Below are 20,983 nucleotides of genomic sequence, written 5' to 3' on the forward strand. Positions count from 1 at the left end.
CATGCCAAATTAAATTAAAATAGTCTTAGTTATTGAAGAACAAATACCTGAAACTCCAAACGAAAGCCGCAGAGAATCCAATTAATTCCAGTATAGTTTATTGGAGAGGAAAATGTACAAATATAACAGTGCAAATAATTGAAACTGTTAAAAGTTCAATGCCGCGTCTCTTTCAAAATGTAAACTTATGTTGGAGAGCATACTCAATAGAACAAAAATGAATTATTCACCACTCAGTGTTGGTTTTAAAAATGCAAGGCGGCCATATTAGCACATTTTTTGGGCAGACTACCCCAAAATGATAATTTTTTATATATAGATCTTTAAATTAGGCACAAATTAGTGATATAATGGCATCATATTGATACTAATTGATTTCTTCGACCCTCCTCACACCTTTTTCCATTGTGACATTTTGGTTTTAAGGTTGTTTTGAAAGGATTATTACTAGTCCTAGCCCCTTTAGAGCTACCCCGAATCAGGCGTATTCCTCAGACATTCACTTTCAACTAAAGTTTGAGGTAGCTGAATCCTAAAGACACTTAATTGGGTCCAAAGGTCCAGACTATCTCTCACTAAAGGAAAGGAACAACCTGAAAATGTTACTGTCCTCCAGATAGCACTTTTAATAAGTTTAGCTAGACTGTAATGTTCTGGATATTATGTGGGTCCGGAAAACTCCCCCAGAATTCTGCAACTCCTCACCAAAGAGTGTACAGAGATTGAGTTCACAAGTTTGATACAGAAGTATTATGTGAGACAATTCTAAAAATATATAGATTTATTAAAGTATCAACATGTATTTTACAGTTGGTGAGTCAGTCGCAACATTAACAGTTCCAAAAAGAGAAAGCTTTACAATCTTATCAGCGATCCTTATACTCAAATTTGAACTTCGCTACAGTTTTACGGCTCTTCGTTTTATTCAGGATATCCACCAAAATCAAATACAGTACCCTGATCCCCGAGATACAAAGAGTTATAGACTTAGAGCCATCTCTGAAGTCTGAGAATCACTTTGCCCCTTTACAGTGAGTCTGTTATCCCATTTAGAAGTTCAATATTTATACTCATTATCAGTGGTATTTCCTTTGAAGTTTTCTGCTGATGTAAGCTAATTATCTCTAGTCATTTTTCTGCTGACCCCTGCTACTCTTAGAGTCAACTCAGCTGTTAGTATTACAGACTTCTGTCTCTACCCCAGGTGTCCCAAGCTTACAATAAAAATGGTGTGACAGCAGGTGTTTCTATTTGATGTCATTGTTACTAAGGCCTTCTGTTTGTGCTCTTGCAATTAGAACACCTTAACTCGGGTGATCTATGCAATTCTTAGTCACCTCAGCTGGTTGTAACACAGAATCGTGTCTCTCCTGCGTAGGTGTTCTAAGTTTAACACAAAAACTGTGTGACAGCAGGTGTTTCTTTTACTTGATGTCATTTTTATGAAGGCATATGTTTCTTAATTTTATGTGCCTCTTTATAAAGTGCAACTTAGAACACCGTAACCAGGATACACCATTGTCTTCTTTCCAAAGATCCAGACCATCAGGAGCCTCCAACCTTCTGTTTCAATAAGGTTATTGATTCAGTGTCAACAACTTATCTTATCTTTATTACCCGAATTACTGTAACAGCTTTTTCCAGTTAGGTTTCTAGATTTGTCATGTTTTAGTAAGGCCAGAATTCTTTCATAGAATGGTGTATTTTTTCTGAATAGGTTATACGGCTTATTCCTTCACAGTTTTAAACTGGCTACTTGTAAAATATCCTTCCGTATGGCAAAAAATGGAATGAAAGCAGGCTTTTTATTTTAAAAAAGCAGGCAGGCGATCTACTCCATCTGATCACCATCTAGGCGGTGAAGACCAAAATCTACCCCACTCTTTTTACAAATGGAAACAAAAATTAACATAAGGAACAAAATGAAAACTCACTTCTCCACCCCGGGCAGCCATACTCAAATTCAAAATTCACAAAATCAGTTACTGTTCTACACCTGACATGTATCCATATGCAAAATGATACATTTCTGATGTAAATGGAAGATACAAAATGTACAAAAATTGATTCCAATGTAAAAATCCCCATCAGTTATGACTTGGAGGAGAAAAAGATAGTGATCAATCACCATTCCTCCTTGTCTGTCAAGTTTTTGATAGTCTTCTAGTTGAATTACTGAACTTTGGTCTTCAAGGGAACTGAAGCCCTTATTCTACCCTTCATCTTCAAAGGATTTTCATTGTAAAAATGATACAATGAACCTTATCAGCTAAAATGGGCCTTCTGCATATACTTTCTTGGTACTGTAGTTTGTATGATTTGACAGCAGAACACAGAAAGTCACACAATATAACAAGATAATGGTTCCTAGAGGTTTTGTTTTACCTAGGTTTCTCTGATAATTTATAGAAGGATCAAAAGTATACTTATTCAATGCATTGTATCAAATGATAATTATATTGTTTTTAATACAAATTTACAAACATAAGCACACCAAAGACAGCACAGGGGCATGAAATTTGAACAGAGTGAGGGATATTTTGGAGAAAAAAAAATTCAGCTGCTGGGCATTACACCGATCAAAGTATCAGGCTTTGCTAGTAAATAATTAAAGGTTCGGTGCAACAAATGCAATGAAGCCACAATGAACTTGGAAAAAGGAAAGGCCTGTACTCGTAATCTATGTTCAATCAATCAAAAACTTATGAATTTATATGTTGATGGAAATTTACCCAAGTTATTTTCAGGGAGTCATATTATGATCAAATTTAATTACACTGAACTAGCCAACCAACACAAGCATCTGAGTGCCACTGGCTGGCTTCACTTATTTTGAAGTTCACATCTTAATATTTGTTTAATAACAATCTTTGATGGTGATTGTGCACAGTACATACAGATAACATCACTTTTATATTCTTCACCCATTTGCTGTGAGCATTCAGGATGGTGCAACAGTACTGGAAACCAATTCAATAGTTTCTGTCCACAACTAAAGTATCCTAATGTGCACCCTCTACTTATCTTCCACTTAAGTAACAAAAGCCCCATCAGATTAGTGACGGGGAGGACTGAATGACTCAACATTTATCATGTGGATATTCAATGGTGAATGTGCACCGTCACTGTTATGCTATACTCGACCGAATATTGCTATTTGTGCTTTTTTTAAAGTGGTAAATGATTTTGTGGGAGGGTGGGTGGGAAGAGAAGGGGGGTTGAATCGCTGGACCCAATGTGCTCAGAGGGTGCCGAAACAAGGGATAAATCATTTTAAAAATCCTTTTCTCTCTTTTTTTAAAAACACACACTTTTATTAAAATTGACAGGAGATAGAAATTCTACAAAATTTATTTTCATTTGACGTGTTCATTTCCAGCATAAGTGATAAAGTAATCTCAGATTTTTTTTAAAAAAATCATTAAAAAGTAAGCAATTTCCAGCAGCCCTTATCCAAGTACAAAGTTTGTTGGCAAACTACATCTATCAGACATTAACAAACAATTCTGAAAAATAGACTTGAAAGTGACATTACCCATTTTTCTTCAACATAATTGATCCACAGAGCAAGTGAACACAAAACTAATTTTCTGTAAGGTAGTTGGTTAAAGTAAATAAATCATAAAACTGTTAAATAATTCAAGTACGATATTATTGTTAACCAGCACATTTTTGCATGTATTAAAGAAAATGTTTAAAAACTTTATAGAATCCTAGGCCCTGATATTATAATGTGACATATGTTGGCTAAAATTGCCTTTGCTATTTAAGTGGGTTAGATTAACCCATTTAAATTATACAGCTCTGCTGAAATAGCTGAGAAAGGAATTTTAGATGAACATATTGGGCAGGATTTTCATTGAGCCGTGGAGGCGGGATTGGAGGCGTGTGGGGTGTTAAAATCCCGAAATCAGGGGGTCACGAACCCATCCAGCCCCCAACCCGCCTCCATGCCAGTTTCAAAGGAGGCGGGTACCCGACCCGCGCTGGGACCCACCTCCCCGAGGCGGGAAGGGGATTAGTGCCAATTAATTGCCTGTTAACAGGTAGTTAACAGGCAGTTTTTAGCCTAATCCCTATTTTCATAGCTGAAGTGTGGGATTCCCGACAGCTCCAAACCACGCCAAGTTAGCAAGGCGGGCCATCGGGCTGATGGGCTTGGAGGGGTCGAGATGTCCGGTGAGTGATGGGTGCATGAGTGCAGAGGTAAGTGTGTTTGGTGTGTTTAAAGAAGTTTTACTTACCTTTACAGCCTTCCTTCCTTCAGGTCTTGGGAGTCCCTCATGTCACTGGCACAGAAAGCAGAATGGCCGCGATCTGTCAAAAATTGCAGCATCAGCTTTCTGTTCCGGGGAGATCTCTAAATCATCCTGAGAGGAAGGAATTAACTTCGTGTACAGATGGTCAGTGTTTGACAGCTTCAAACAGCTGTGAAACGCCGATATTTCATCTGTCAAAAGGTCTTGACAGATGAAATGTCAATCTGTGACGTCACCTGTTGCCGGGTGGCCCTTAATTGGCCTGCTGAGCCCGCTGGGCGGGCTCAACAAGGTCAATCAAGTCAAAATCGCGTGGGTTGGCTGGAACTCGATGGAGGCGGGACTACGACCCCGAAAGTTGTAGTCCCGCCTCCTAAATGAAAATCCAGCCCATAAAGTTTTCATACACTGCTGTCCTACAGTGTAACCTTAGAGCTCTGGTAAATTTCAGAACAGTTCCTTACTTATGGTAAAATATAATCATGTAAAATTATAAGTACTGTGTGGTACAATTAGTGTACAAAATTGTTTGAATATAAAACCCTACCTGCAATGTAATAACTTAGTATTCAACGGCTCAAATAGCTAATTTAGCAATTTTCTTTTTAACAAAAATCATTCCTTACAATTAATTTCCTTGCAAGACTTCAGATTGTACATCATGAGAAAATAGACTAATGCATTATTCAAGCAATATTGGGCACATGAGAGTACAGTCTTGCTAAACTAATTAGAGGCAGGATAACTGAAGGATAAGACTGAAGGTCAAGGCCATCAATCATCAAGCAGATCCTGTTTGGCAAGAGAGTACATATACAGTCCATTACTGTTATCATGCCTTTAAGAGGCCTATTTTTCAGTTTATATTACAACATATAAAAATAATCAAATAATTGTTTACACAGTTCTGGCATGTCTAGTGCTGAATCTAGAACAGTAGCACATTACAACATTATTTTCATACCACATCACTCGTCCTGGGGTAACAATTTAGGATTGCTTTCAATCAGATTCCAGTCTTCAAATTCCATCAGCACAGAGCCTGAGTATACTGCTCCAGTGACTGATTCAGCTTTATTATTAAAAGTTACGTGAACATTGAAAGGTGAAGCTGCCAACTGCCAGAAAATAGTTGAAGATATCACTTTAACCTTTTGGTTAAACCATAAGTATGACTTTTTTATTATAACACTTCAACATTTAAATTCACATTTCCTTTTTTGCCATCTGGTAATCAAGCATTTGATCTTCAACAAAGGCACTCGTATAAACATTGGGCCAGATTTTGCTGGAGTGGGGTATCTCGTGACGTGCCCTGTTATTTGCGCATTAATAACGGCGTGCGTCATTCAAACACCATTACTTTTTCAGCAAAATCTGGCCCAATAAGTTTCATTTAAAATTCAGTAAGAGTTTCTACTGCACATTTGCTGTAAGGTTGGGAATATTGCTCTTTGTTTCTAAATGGTTAAACCAGCCTCCATACATTAAAGTCTTGTGGAAGGGATCTTTCCAACATTCCACTTTGAAAACATTTGAAAATGGTAGATAAAAGCTTACTGAATACTCCCTTTCGGCTGTATTTGGTCAAAGTCTTACCAAACATTATCCAGGTTAACCCCAGGTTTAGTTTTCATCTACTTATCCAAGACCAAAACCAACTTCGTGAATTGGGATCAGAGTGGATTATAATATATCTACATTTTAATGCACTGATTTTAGTACAAAAACATTTTTATTTTTTTTAAACTGGAATAGTCCAAGGTTCAAGTAATTTCCCTGGTCAAAATTTACACAAAGTATGATTAGTTGCAATTTAACTTTCATCAATTATATTTAGCTTTATATACACATCTCAATTCCTAGCAGCAAATCGCAAAATAAAAAGTTGCATTTTGTATCAACATAGAATGTAAAATTATATACATATTGTGGAGGTATCATTAAGACTATATGGAATGTAGTGTAGTGAGATTTGATTTTGTATCACAAAGTAGGTTGCTGAGCATATGCTCCAATGCTTTGGCCCTATGGCTAGTCATATAGTTGTAGATTTTGTATTTACATATAGCAAAAATAGCACTAATTATTGAAAGAGACACATAACTTTACCAAATGACAAAAAGCACATTAGGTGAGAAATATAGGCCAAAGTGTGTGTCATTATTTTCTATTCTTATGGCAACAATTTATCTAGTTAGAATATTTATAGAAATGGTGTGTGAATATTTAAGATTACTCAGGGAGATGTTGTGGGGGAAGAACAGAAATTGGCAACTACTATTTGAATAGAGTTAGGCACAACTGGTCAACTGTGCTATATATAACTGCATTATATATCACTATAACATACACAAGTTACCTTTATTTTCCTATATATTCTGAAGATTATGGAGGTAAAAATCAACTGCAGCGGGGGTGCAAAACAGGAGATAGCGGATTGGCCACCTGTTATATACCCTGCTCCATTTTCCTTCCCATTGAGGTCAATGGAAAAAAATATCTATATTCTTTTAATTTAGAAAGGCTGGTGTCAGAACAGGATTTTCCAGGTAATGTACCTAAAAAAACTGGAATAGTGCAAGGTTCAAGTAATTTCCTTGGTCAAAATTTACACAAAGTATGATTAGTTGCAACTTAATTTTCATCAATAGCTCTCTCCACAGATGCTGCCTGACCTGATGAGTGTTTCCAGTGTTTTCTGTTGCTATTTCAGATTTCCAGCATCTGCAGTATTTTGCTATTGTATTAGGATTTTCCAGGTGTTTTTCATCTCCAGCAATAACACAATTGACAGCCGATATATTTATTATTCCTTCCCCTTCACTTCTGAAGGCACTGCCTTATACAGAAGTACAGCTCCATGGCCATGGGCCACTTTCTGGTAGCTCATCCAAGTGATCACTATTTAAGTGCAAGTGCAGACAATCAGCATTAGCAGGCTATTTGAACTAGAAAAGCATTAGAGTGGAGCCCAATCCTGTTCTCAACCAATACACTTTCCAGCAGGATTTTCTAGATAGAAATCAAACTGATAATTCTCTCCATAGCCTCGGGGGTACTGATTGTATGTTTTTGAACAGCAGTGGCCTCTTCATCTACATAGTCCACTTCCAATGATGCCACACCAGGCACTTCCCATGAACAGAAACAAGATTTTGTATATGTCATAATAATGTATAGATTGAGGTCAATTACATGAAATTTGTTATGGATGTGTGCTTGTGTGTGAACTCATGGCTGTACCACATATGTACATACTAGCTGCACATATCTCTATAATTTATCCCAGCAGTTAAATTATATAACAAGATGTGAATGTTAATTCACTTCTGATTACAGCAGATACCAATAACATTTATTAGGTACATTAGCTAACAAAAACATTAGCATCTGTATAGGCTGAAAGATCAGTCTCAAAGAAGTCTTCCAGCTTCCACTGCAGTGTTTCAAATGTCGGCCGCTCACAATCATCGTCTTTCCAGCAATCTATCATAATTTCATACAATGGTGGCGGGCATTCTGTGGGGCATGGCATTCTGTATCCTTTTCCCAATTCCTGGATAACTTGATAATTTGTCATCCCTAAAGAAAAGAAAGTCAATATTTACTACATGTTGTGAAAATAACATTTAAAAAAAACAGAACTTAAGTGTTCATAAAATTTCAAAAAGTTACATTTTGGTTCCTTTCCATTCATAATTTAAAAAAAATACACTTCAAAGGACTCCTTAAAAATTCAGTCTGGTGGCTCACTAAATTCCCAATTAGACCAGCTCCCAAAGGTACCTGCCACTTGAATTCCGTTTGTCCTCAGCAATAATTTGCATTTTTGATGAGATTCATCATTTGCTTGCACTACAATGATACACACAGGAGACCATTCGGCCCATCGTTCCTGTGCCAGCTCTTTGAAAGAGCTATCCAATTTAGTCCCACACCCTCGCTTTCTCCCCATAACCTTGTAAATTAGTCCTCTTCAAGTACATACCTAATTGCCATTTGAAATCTGTTAGAAATCAGGGGTGTCCAAAATGTATATGATTATGCGAACAAAATTGTGACGCAAATAATGCTGTATTTACATGATTGTATTAGAACTAAAGACAAAAAGTCTCTTCAGACTAGTCTTAGAATAATTACACAGATGCTTAGAATCTGCTTGTGTTTTGGTTCCCTGCAGATGTTATAGCATTCTGCAGTGTGATGGTCATATATAATCTTGTTTTCAAGCTAACTATCTGCTGTTTTCAAGTTAGGATTTCAACCTAGTTTATGTTTCTCTAATTGGACCAACTAAGGCTCAATGCCTACGTTTCTTCTATTATTACTAATAAACATGATATAATGCTATGGTAGGAATTGGTGTTAGCTTAACAAAACTGCTTGTTACCAAAAGAGGAACAAAACTGCTTGTAAGGATAATTAAAAGTTAATTAGGATAAAGGACATAGAATGAAAGGAATTTGAGGAGGTTAAGGTATCCATCTTAGGATGGGGCCGTTTGCTAGATGAAAGTGAGATAACGACTGGCTGAAGTGCGACAGCTTTGGCTTGGGCCTCCTGATTAAAAGTGGATGAGGTCAAGCCTTGTAATTACTGTGCCAGGGAGGGTAGAGACAAAGAGAGATAAGACATGAATTCCAAAGGAAGAACCTTCAGAAAGTTTAAACAATAAGATAAATTGAATGAGATAAGGGAACCAGTTGCGTTTGCAAAGATAATCCAGAGGCCGTAAGCAGAGTTCAGTTCATGTTGCTTTTTAATGGCTGATCCACACACAGACACTCTCAGGCAAAAGTAATTGAATACCTATACACAATACAATGATAACAGCACTATCAAGCTCCATGTGCTCGGGCCAAAGCAATCGAGTACCTATCACCAATGTCAGACATAACATTTCCTCCCCCCTCACAGAATTTCAAACATGAAATGTAGTGACAAAGCCCTGTAGGTGGCCAGGGCGAGAACATGTACGAACAGGCCGAGGTGCGGACTGGTGAAGAGCAGGCCGAAGTGGGGACTGGTGAGGAGCAGGCTGAGGCACAATATCTGCTTGAGGGTTGGCTGGCTGAGCCACATGTGCATCCCGCCACTCTGGGGGTAAGGCTTGGGGATTAGGTCCGTATAATCCCGCATCGGGGGTGCTGGCACCTTCCGAAGGCGGCTGGCATGCCACCGAGAGCTGTCAGTGAGGCAGAAAGTGGCTGGTCCAAGTTGGCGGCTGATTTGGAGAGGGGAGGACCAGAATGACGCCATCTTATTGTTGCGGTGAGGCCTGCGGACTCTGACCCAATCGGAGACTGAGATGTTGGGCGCCTTGGCCCTCTTCGACTGGTCGAAGCGGAGTTTCATCTTCTCCTGCTATCTAGCGACTGTGGCTTGAGCCGGTGGAGCAGGGCTCTGAGCTAGTGAGGGGCGGAGCTTGCCAAGGGGCAGCATGAGCTCACGGCCTAGCATGAGGGATGTGGGTGAGACCCCTGTAGTGGAATGCTGGGAGGCTCTGTAGTGCAGCAGTGTGTGGAGGAGGGCCTTGTCAAACACACACCCCTGGGATAGGTGTGCTCTGAAGCCATTTTTCAGTGTCTGGTTAAAACGCTCCACCCCCCCATTTGACTCAGGGTGGTAGTACGATGTGATGGATGCCCTTGCTCTCAAGGTAAGAGGAGAGTTCCGAAGAGACCATTTGGGGGCCATTGTCAGTGGTGATGGCCTTTGGATGCCCCCAGCGGGAGAAGAGGGACTCAAGGATATCAATGATGACCCGAGAGGTGACGGAGCCCACGGCAGTGACCTCTGGCCATTTTGAGTACAGGTCATAGGTCACCACTAGGAACCGTTGATGGTGGGGGACACCATGAATCTCCCTGCAGACGTCCAGCTGCAGGTGCTCCCAGGGCTGAGAGGGCCAGGCAAGGGGTTGCAGGGGTGGAGGAGCTTGGAGGCCAGTCTTGCCACTTACAAGGCAGGCTGCACAGTCCTTGACCAGGGCCTCGATTTCCCTGTCGATACCCGGCCACCACACTAGGTCTCGGCATCGTTGTTTGAGCTTCACTATGCCCAAGTGGCCCTCATGCACCATGGATAAAACACGTGCACGAAGGGCACTTGGGACCACAGTGCAGAGCCCACGTGCAACACAGGAGTCATTTCAGCAGGAGAGCTCCTCTTTAACTCTGGAGTAGGCAGACAGTTCCTCAGGCACCTTGCGAGGCCAGCCATCTCTGATGAAGGTGCACAGCTGGGAGAGGGCCGGATCCTGTTCAGAGGCCTCTTTGAGCTCCTGGAGAGAGACTGTCGTTTGGAGAGGCGTGTGCAGCATCTGGACGATATCCTGTTCCACATGGTCAGACCCGACGAGTGGGACTGGGGCAGAGACAGTGCAGGAGAGCAGACCTGCAACAACATTGTCACGTCCTGGTGTGAACTGGAGACTGAAATTGTATTGGTGGAGGCGGTCAGACCAGCGGTGTAGACGCAGTGGTCTGTGGCCCGTGCCGGATGTCGACAGCAGGGCAGTGAGAGCCTGGTGATCGGTTCGCAGGATGAAGGCATGGCCATACGTGTACAGGTGCCACTGCTCACATGCCCAGACGCACGCCAGCGCCTCACGCTCGCCTACTGAGTACTTCTGTTCGGTGGGTCTAAGGGCTCGGGAGGCAAAGGCAATTGGTTTCTCCACTCCATTCTGTATCTGCGATAACACCGCCTCCACAGCTGCAGCGGACGCATCGCAGGTGACGAGGGTGGAGCTGGCGATGTCAAAGTGAGCCAACACTGGAGGTGACGCGAGCTGCAATTTGAGGAGGCGAACAGCTTCCGTACAGGCTTGTGACCACACCCAGGGCTCATCCTTTTGCAGGAGCTGGTGCAGTGGGGCTGTGGTGGCTGAGTACTGGGGCAAAAATTTCAGGTAGTACCCAGTCATGCCAAGGAAGGAGGCAACCTGTGCTGCAGAGCTGGGTTCTGGGATGCTGTGAATGGCATCCACGTTTGACTGCAGTGGGGATATACCATCAGCCGACAACCGAAACCCCACAAATTCGACCTCTGAAACAGCAAAGACACACTTTTCGCCATTCTGTGTGAGCTTGTGTTTTGCTAGAGCCATGAAAACTCTGTGAAGGCGTTTGTCGTGAGTGGCGGTCGAGGGCCCATGCACGACGATGTCATCCAGGTAGATGGCCACCCCAGGAATGCCCGCGAGCACAGAGGACATCACCTTTTGGAAGCAGCTGGGTGCAGAGCTAAGTCCAAATGGCATCCTGGTGTACCGAAAGACGCCAGCATGTGTCACAAAAGCAGTGAGGTCCCTGCTGCTGGGGTGGAGGGGAACCTGTAGATAGCCCTGTCGAAGGTCCAGTTTCGAGAACAGGATGGAACCATAGAACTGCGCTGTGTGTTCCTCTGACGTGGGCAGTGGATATTTGTCAGGGATTACGGCCTTATTCACTGCTCGAAGATCGACACAGACGCGTAGACCACCTGACTTTTTCGTTGCGACCACCAGGTTGGAGACCCATGGGGAGGCATCAACTGATTTGATGATGCCAGCTTCCAGTAGCTGCTTTAGTTCAGCTGTGACCCCGTCACGGAGAGCAAGCGGGATGCGGCGCAGTGGCTGAATGACGGGGGTAACGGTGGAGTCAACCATGGGCTGGTGGGTGAAGGCAGTCAGGCAGCCCAGACCCTCGAAGAGTGCTGGCCATGTTTGGCGCCACGGTGAGGCGATGTGCAGAATCGCAGACCCGCCGGTGTCCAAGAGAGAAAAACCCAGGTCAGTGAAAAGATCCAGTCCCATCAGGTTAGCTCCTTGGCGTGCCACATGAAAACAAAAATCTGGCAAAACTTTTGTTCCATAGCATACAGTGAGGTTGACTGAGCCCACGAGTCTAATTTTCGAATTACCATACCCGCAAAGGGCAGTGGAGGGCGCAGAGAGTGGCAGGGAGCTGAAAAAGCATTTGAATGTGTCCACATTCAGCAGTGAGACGCTGGCACCGGTATCCAACAACAGCGGAATGCACACATCATTCAGATTAATTGTGCATGACTTGAAAGCCACTACTGGCCCAAAGCTCACGTTATGAATTATAGTGCTTGAGGACTGAGTGTTCATTTGTAGCAACCGGGGCAGAGCGGCAGACATTGGCAAAGTGATTTTGTTTTCCACAATTGCGACAGGCTTGGCCGCGTGCGGGGCAATTCTGCGCTCTAGTAACATGTGAACGAGATCCGCAGTTTCCACACTGTTGCCGCGGTAGTGCGCGTTGCTGCCGTCGTGCGAGCATTACCGTGTCAGAGCTGTCGGGGCCGAGGGCACTGTCACTGGGTGTGTGTGCTAGTTTCGCTGCACATTCGGCTGCAGACTCCACTTGAAAGGCAATGTTGACTGCCTGTGACAACGACAGATCGTCGGACTCGAGTAGCAGTCTTTCACGCACTCTCACGTTGTTGGTGTGCTCTATTAGTTGATCATGCACCATCTCGTCTTGTAGTGCACTGAACTTGCACGAGCTAGCTAACCCCCTCAAATTTGCCACGTATTGATGCACAGACTCGCCGGGGAGTTGGTGACGCTGTCTAAAAATGAATCGCCGCAGGAGGGCACTTTGTGGGGCAGAGAAGTGTGTGCTTACCAGAGCCACAGCCTCATCATATGTTTGAATCGAGTCTGCTGTGCATAATGTCCTAAGAACACGCTGGCCCTCCGCTCCCAAGCAATGGGATAACAGTGCCTTTTTCTGTGATGTACTCACATTTTCTAGTCCAAGAGCAATGAGATAGGTTTCAAAGGACTGTAACCAGCGAGCACCGGGTAGTGCAAGGAAGGGAGGAGGTGGTGGAAGAGAGATTTCAGCCATCCTCGTCGCCAAATGTTGCGTTTACAAAGATAATCCAGAGGCCGTAAGCAGAGTTCAGTTCATGTTGCTTTTTAATGGCTGATCCACACACAGACACTCTCAGGCAAAAGCAATCGAATGCCTATACACAATACAATAACAGCACCATCAAACTCCATGTGCTCAGGCCAAGGCAATCGAGTACCTATCACCAATGTCAGACATAACAGAACCCCTTTCATCCATGAATTGAGATAAAGAACTCGATGCCCCATTGGGTGATGAGGTTTATGGGGAACCTCTATAGGTTAAATGGTCTTGTCAATAATTTGGCCTCAGGCCCAGCCCTAAAAAGAGAATAAAAGTAACACCGTGGGCTTGCCCACGCAGGCGGTGGCGGGGCGAGCCAAGCAGAAGTTGGGCTGGTTGAACGCTCTTTTGAGAGTGATCCCATGCTTACCAACTCGGAGGTTCCAGACAAGAGAGAGAGAGAGGCCGGAAGCCAGAGAACTGTTCGTGCACACCAGCCGTCTGTCCGATCGGGACCGGTACCAGCTGCTTGTCACGGTCGTATGTTTTTGCTGTATCACTAGCATGTTATATTCCGTCTTAAACTCTGATTAAACACAATGGGCTGTATATTCCGATGCCTACGGGTGTATATGCGGTGTACACACCCGCAGGGACATTGGAAATGCTGGTTTCAGGCATGCGAAGCACATGTGCTGAAAACCGGCATTTCCGATCCATCAAGAATCCTTTCTGGAGAACCTCCGCCCGCAGAAAACCTTTAGAAATCTTATGCCTGGTAAAAGCAGGCGTAAGGCCTGCTTTTACCAGCGTAAGAGCTGAACAAAAGTTTTTTTTTAAAAATTCATTCATCATTTTAAAATCCTTTTAAAAAAGGTAAGTTTATTTTTAGTCTCGTAAAAAACGAATTATTTTTTTCAAAAAATTAAATTTTTGTTTAAAATATTTAATTTATTGTAATTTCAACTCATTTTAAAAATGTGATTTAAAAAAAAATTATTTAATGTTTTAGAGTTTTTGGGGTGATCGCCATTCATATATTTGACAGGTCTATCTGTAAAGTGTATGAAGGGAGATTCCCTTCTCCTATTGGCTCCCCATAGCCCACGTGTTCCCAGGGATGCTTGCAAACTGCATGCACCCTCTGGGATACATGGGCCCTGCACATTTCGAGTTGGAGAGGCCCAGGAACGGAAGTATACGCACCTCGGGAGCCCTCAGGTAAGTTTGTAGATTTTTCCAGATTGGAGGCCGCAGGCAGGAGGCATCCGATCGGAAAATACGGCCCAATATACTGTACCCACCATATTGGTTTGCAGTCGATCCTGATTATTTGAAAGACTAGAGATAAGCTACCGATTGGCCTATCTCAACAAATTTCCTATGGAAACTGCTACCACCACCCTTTCAGGTAGTTTGTTCCCAATCTTAACAACCCTGTGTGTGGGGAAAAATGACATATACATGAGCTGTACCTCAGCCTTGAACTTTGATTTTCTTTTGTCCTGCTTTTCCACACAGCTTAAATAAGAAATTGAAATATCAGTAACTTGGTGATTCTAAATGTGCACAGAAGTGACAAACTAACCTGGATAAGGCATCTTTCCATAAGTGACTATTTCATACAGAAGTATTCCAAAGGACCAAACATCGGATTTGATGCTGAACTTATTTGAATGGATGGCTTCTGGTGCAGTCCATTTTACAGGAAATTTTGTGCCTTCTCTAGCTTCATAAACATTTTCATCATCTGTCTAATGGTGTTAAAAATATTATCAAAGATATAACCAACAGTTTAAATGAGGTACTCAAAATTACTTTAAAAAATAGGCATACATTTAAATTGAAACTGCCTTTAAAACAAGCAGGGCTACAAATATAAAAACAAGTCTAATTACACAACAATGCACAAAACACCTTGCAAGTGGTAACCTTCAAAGTGTCATTTTTAAATGGATCTCTTGTGTTACTATACTTGGATTGGGTAGATACTATACATTCATAAAGCTTGTAGACCAACAATTGCTTTTGGCAATTGTGAAATGATTTCCAATAGATTCAAATTCCATTATTTAACAGAATGCTGTACAAAACTTAAATTACATCAATTACAGGAGTCTGAGAGCAGCAATAAAGCAGCTTAGCCGTGCTTTAAACCAATATCTTTACATCATTGCAGTCAAGGTTGAAGACCAACAGAGGCCAACACCCCAATCTCAGATATACTCGCTCTTAAAGAAAAACCTCACAGATCATTGCCTTCTTCTGCTTTCTTCAAATTAACTGTCGGCGTAGGGAAATGCAATACAAGGTGGTCTAGTTGAAGTGGGAGATGAAAGCTCAAGAAAATAAAGATTAAACTGTATCAATACCTTAAAACAATGTTTTTAGCCATTGCAAAACCCACAATAGAGGATGCTTTCAAACTGCTTTAAACCTTCATTAATCTGCATCACAACCATTGTAGTAAAGTGAAGATGCCAAAATAAAGTTAGGAAACCATGATATTACCAGGAAATTAAAATAGCAAAACAAAAATGCTAAATTTAATACTACAAAAACAAACCGAAAGTAGACAACTAATTTGATGGCAATAATAAATCAAAGCAAAATATTATAGATTTTAGATCTTAACACAATTTGTCCCATTTTACCACTTTCATATTATGCCAAAATATTTTCCAATTTGCTAAAACTCATATATATGGCATGCCATGCTTTGTTATCTAATTATAATCCAGCTCGACTGATCTCTTACCTTAATCACAACTCTTTTGGCACAAAGGCTGATAAACAGCTTATTATTTTTTTTTATAAAGTACTCAGTTGACCAACATGCACAACAGGCTATCTCTGTTCTTTAATTGAACAATTACATAAATGGAAAACAATCATTACTCTTACCATAAAAACTCGAGCAAGTCCAAAATCAGCTACTTTGCAAATGTTGTTCTCTCCAACCAATACATTCCTGGCAGCTAAATCCCGATGGATGTAATTCTGAACTTCCAGATATGCCATGCCCGATGCCACCTGTGCAGACATTTCCAGCAGGTCACGTATGTTCAAAGTTGTCCCCTGGTTTTCTGTTGAAATTAATACATTTTGTAAATGTTAAATTTCAGAAGTTATTTCCACCCGTCCTAAAATGTCTTATCTGATAAAAAATATAACTAAAGGAAATTCAGTTTAAACCTCACTTCATTGAAGCAGTAATGATAACAGAATGCAAGATTTGCTTATAATGAAATTGGACATAGATTTCTCTAGAATTCAGAACATTTCCTTTGCTAAAGTCAAAAAAACAAAACAAATCTGTATTTATTGTCGAGAATTTCCTGCATGTAATGGTTCATCTAAGTTGTAGGGCCTGTTTTATGGCATAAAAGTCCCAGGAAATTATGGTGTATGTGACTTATGCCGTTAGTTACGCCATGCCATAATTTTCTGGGACTTTTGTGCCGCTCTGCCGAGACCCTGGCCGAAACAGTTGAAGGTTAATTGTAAATTCAATCATAATCGGCAACTTGCTGAATGAAAACCATTTTGATCACCGCTGCCACTTCGATCTTTACAGAATGGCGCTGATGACAGGATAAGTATAATCATGAGCAATTTGGTTTTGAAATGCAAAATTAGTGATGTAAATAAACCTACATTTGAATTAAGCGGCTCAAATGATAAATCCATACTAGCTTTCCAGCCCATACGGGCACATGACAAAAGAAAAAGAGATGGCAAATTTTAAATTGAGGGTTTACTGCATCGGAAAAAAAATACAGGACTGCACAATATCGGACAGCATTTGTAATCATGCACAGCGATGGTGCTAATAAACGTTTACTAAATTCATCAAGAAAACTTACAATATATGTTCACAGCGAGTGCGGTGAAATTAAGTATGTAATATCACAGAGGATCAATAAGAATGACCAACAGCAGTTTGTTGTAATCCCAGTTAACCAGCAAACAAAAGGCAAAGTGATTTTTTTTCACTCTGAGATCACCAGAAATAAGGACATTTGTCCAAACATGGCATTTGGAGGCATGGTTTTCATTTTGTATATCCTGGCAGCCTAAATGTTTAGTCAGGATTGTGTTTATTATTCAACACAGCAATCAAATTTAAGCATACAACTGTTTTAACAAAGTAAAAATGCTCAACTTTTGTAGAGCAATGACTTGAGAGTATGTCTTCCTGTGCTGTACATGTGACAAATCAAAAGACTTTTGAGTTAGGGATTTGCTAGTGAGTGCTTTGGCAAATGAATGACTTTCACTCAACTGGCACCATGGAAATATACCAAGATGGAATAATACTTAATACCGCACTATAAAAATGAATCAGGTGGTTCTCATATTAAATGGTTTTGTTGAATTCCTCAAACAAGTGGCACTGTTTTGACTGTGCAGATTAGGAATTCATTTTTGTAAAATTTTCTTTTGACCTAAATAAAGATGGTATATTTAAATTCATATTTTATCAGGATGTAGATATATCCTGCAGCATTTCACAGGAAAGTAAGAATGACGTATACAATAAGGCAGAAGATGAATTCAGCATAAGCAATATCCAGCACTGGACAGTGAAATAAACCATCTGCCAACAGTAAAAGGAATACCCGAACTTTTATTTTAATAGCTCTGAATATTGTTGCAAACCTTTATGAAATTTTGCAATAATTGACAGGTTGCTGATTTAAGAAGGTGGGAGTTGTCACTTCTTTGTATCTATGGCAAGAGAGCTATCGGTTTCTCGAGTTGTTTAAACAACGTTCAGTAGGCCTTGATGCGAGCATATGTAAAGTCACAAGTACACGGGACAGGCAATAGTACCTTGGTGTTTTGACGGTTTAACTATCTCTTCAAAGCACATCACTTAACGTAACTATTCTCTTTATGGACCTGGACACAAATAAATAAAGATATGTAGTGCACAAGAAACAGAGAGAGATGACAAGCCATCTCCATTTTACCGTAATTATCCCAGAATTGGCCATCAGCTGCACCACTTCAGATCTGCCGCTATGCTCGCAGCAGCATATTTCAATCGGTTCTCTAGTAAATTCTGGTGTAAATTTGCGACTGGAGGATTGGGCCATACAATGGTCTATCTTATGGCATTAGTCACCAATGTCGCCATTGCAGGAAATTCCTAGCCTTTCACAATTTCAGGATGTCCCAAAGCACTTCACAGCTAATGAAGTACTTCTGAACTGTTGTAATGTAGGGACAAACGACAGCCAATTTGTACACAGTTAATGACCAGATAATCTGTTTTAGTGATGCTGGTTGAGCCGAATTTCCCTGCTCTTCTTCGAATAGTGACATGGGATCTTTTACATTTACCTACAAGAGCAGACAGGGCCTCAATCTTAACGAAAAGACGGCCCCTCCAACAGTACAACACTCCCTCAGCATTGGACTGAAGTGTTGGCCTAACTAATGTCCTTAAGTCTCTGGAGTAGGGCTTGAACTAACAAGTTTATGAATCAGAGACAAGAGCCAAAGCTGCCACTAGTAATTTTTCTTTGTTACCTACTTAGTAAATATTACCATGTCATTTTAAAATAATTTTAATAAATCCAGCAGTCAACTCCTCCCACTTTCACACCATCACCTCCGAGATCCCCAAGGACCTATACTCCGCCCTCTCCTCTTCCTTATCTATATGCTGCCCCTCAGTGACATCATCCACAGGCACGATAGCAGCTTTCACGTGTATGCTACCCCTTGGCTACCTTCATGCTGTTAGATTTCCTGAGTGACATCAAGGGAGGAATTTTAACCTATAAAAATGGGGGGGGTTGGGAGCGTGGGGGTAGTTAGTGTTAAAAATGTGAATCCCGATCTGAACCCGCCCACTTCTGGTTTTAACAGAGGTGGGATGCGAGTGGGTGGCCAACTCGCTGCCAGGAGATGGGCGGTATATTTAAATACTATAATGAGGCTGGAAGCCTCTTCTTTAACCTCCATTCTGTGTTTACCTTTAGCTGGTGGGTTTTCCACACCTCGTAAAATTCGCCAGCTACAGTAAGGCGAGGACTGGTGCATCCAAAAGGTAAGTGCCTTTATACCTACCTCCTGGATCCAGGGTCCATGCCTATCGCACCCCTCGCAATGAGACCCCGCCCCCCCCCCGACGAGGCCTCCGATCACCTTCCCGGATTCCACAACCACCCCCCCACCCCGATGATCATTGTTCCTCTCTCCCCCACACCGAGGGTGCAGCCCGAAGTTTCCCTCCCCCCGCTCAAGAGTCCGGCAGCAATCGTCCCGCCACCCCCCCCGCCCCACCCCCGATCCTCAGGAGTCCGGCCGCGTTCGTCCCTCTCACTCCCCGATCCTCAGGAGTCCGGCCGCGTTCGTCCCTCTCACTCCCCGATCCTCGGGAGTCCGGCCGCGTTCGTCCCTCTCACTCCCCGATCCTCAGGAGTTCAGGCACGATCGTCCCTCTCACTCCCCGATCCTCAGGAGTCCAGCCGCGATCGTCCCTCCCACTCCCCGATCCTCAAGAGTCCGGCCGCAATCGTCTCTTCGGCCCCCCCGATTCCTCAGGAGTCCAGGCCCAATCAACTGACTCTCGTCACAAACTCTGCTCTCTTGTCACTGATTCTATCACTCTTCCTGGCCACTCCCTTAGGTGGACTCAGAACATATGCAATATTCGGTGTCTTGTTCAACCCTTTAAATTCCACATCATAGAAACATAGAAACATAGAAGATAGGAGCAGGAGTAGGCCATTCGGCCCTTCGAGCCTGCTCCGCCATTCAATGAGATCATGGCTGATCATCCAAATTCAGTACCCTGTCCCTGCCTTCTCCCCATATCCCTTGATCCCTTTAGCCTTAAGAAATATATCCAACTCTTTTTTGAATATATTTAATGAACTGGCCTCCACCGCCCTCTGTGGCAGAGAATTCCACAGGTTCACCACTCTCTGGGTTAAGAAATTCCTCCTCATTTCAGTCCTAAATGGCTTACCCCTTATCCTTAGACTATGACCCCTGGTTCTGGACTCCCTGACCATCATAAACATCTTTCCTGCATCTAGTCTGTCCAGGCCTGACAGAATTTTATAGGTTTCGATGAGATCCCCTCTCAATCTTCTAAACTCCAGTGAGTATAAGCCCAATCGACACAATCGCTCCTCATACGTCATTTCTGCCATCCCAGGTATCAGCCTGGTGAATCTTCGCTGCACTCCTTCCATGGCAAGAACGTCCTTCCTCAGGTAAGGCGACCAAAACTGCACACAATACGCAAGGTGTGGTCTCACCAAGGCCCTGTACAACTGTAGCAAGGCATCCTTGTTCCTGTACTCGAACCCTCTTGCTACGAAGGCCAACATACCATTTGCGTTCTTAACTGCCTGCTGCACCTGCATGCTTACCTTCAGCGACTGGTGCACAAGAACACCCAGGTCTCTTTGCACTTCCCCTTCTCCCAATCTATTGCCATTCAAATAATAATCTGCCTTCCTGTTTTTGCCACCAAAGTGGATAACCTCACATTTATCCACATTATAGTGCATTTGCCATGTTTCTGCCCAATCACCCAACCTGTCCAAATCGTACTGGAGTTTCACGACATCCTCCTCACAGCTTACCCTCCCACCCAGCTTTGTGTCGTCTGCAAATTTGGAGATATTACATCCAATTCCTTCGTCCAGATCATTAATACATATTGTGAACAGCTGGGGTCCTAGGACCGATCCTTGCGGTACCCCACTAGTCACTGCCTGCCACTCGGAAAATGACCCGTTTATTCCAACTCTTTGCTTTCTGTCCGCCAACCAGTTCTCTATCCAAGTCAATACCTTGCCCCCAATCCCATGCGCCTTAATT

At 42.3% G+C, this 20,983-nt stretch overlaps 1 protein-coding gene across 1 annotated transcript in view; it reads right to left on the reverse strand.

Moving 5' to 3' along the window:
* Window positions 1–2,438: 2,438 nt before the first annotated feature.
* The window catches only part of frk (fyn-related Src family tyrosine kinase), a 168,208-nt gene continuing 149,663 nt past the window's right edge, over window positions 2,439–20,983 (reverse strand). The window contains exons 6-8 of the mRNA XM_085997357.1: window positions 16,040–16,221; window positions 14,724–14,889; window positions 2,439–7,844 (exon numbers count right to left, since the gene is read on the reverse strand). Of these exons, the coding sequence (XP_085853483.1) occupies window positions 7,630–7,844; window positions 14,724–14,889; window positions 16,040–16,221 (563 nt within the window). The 3' untranslated portion in view covers window positions 2,439–7,629. The remainder of the gene's footprint in view (window positions 7,845–14,723; window positions 14,890–16,039; window positions 16,222–20,983) is intronic.

The sequence above is a fragment of the Somniosus microcephalus genome, chromosome 9 (assembly GCF_052327205.1).
Source record: "Somniosus microcephalus isolate GS21.2 chromosome 9, FLI_Smic_1.0, whole genome shotgun sequence".
Taxonomy (NCBI): Eukaryota; Metazoa; Chordata; class Chondrichthyes; order Squaliformes; family Somniosidae; genus Somniosus; species Somniosus microcephalus.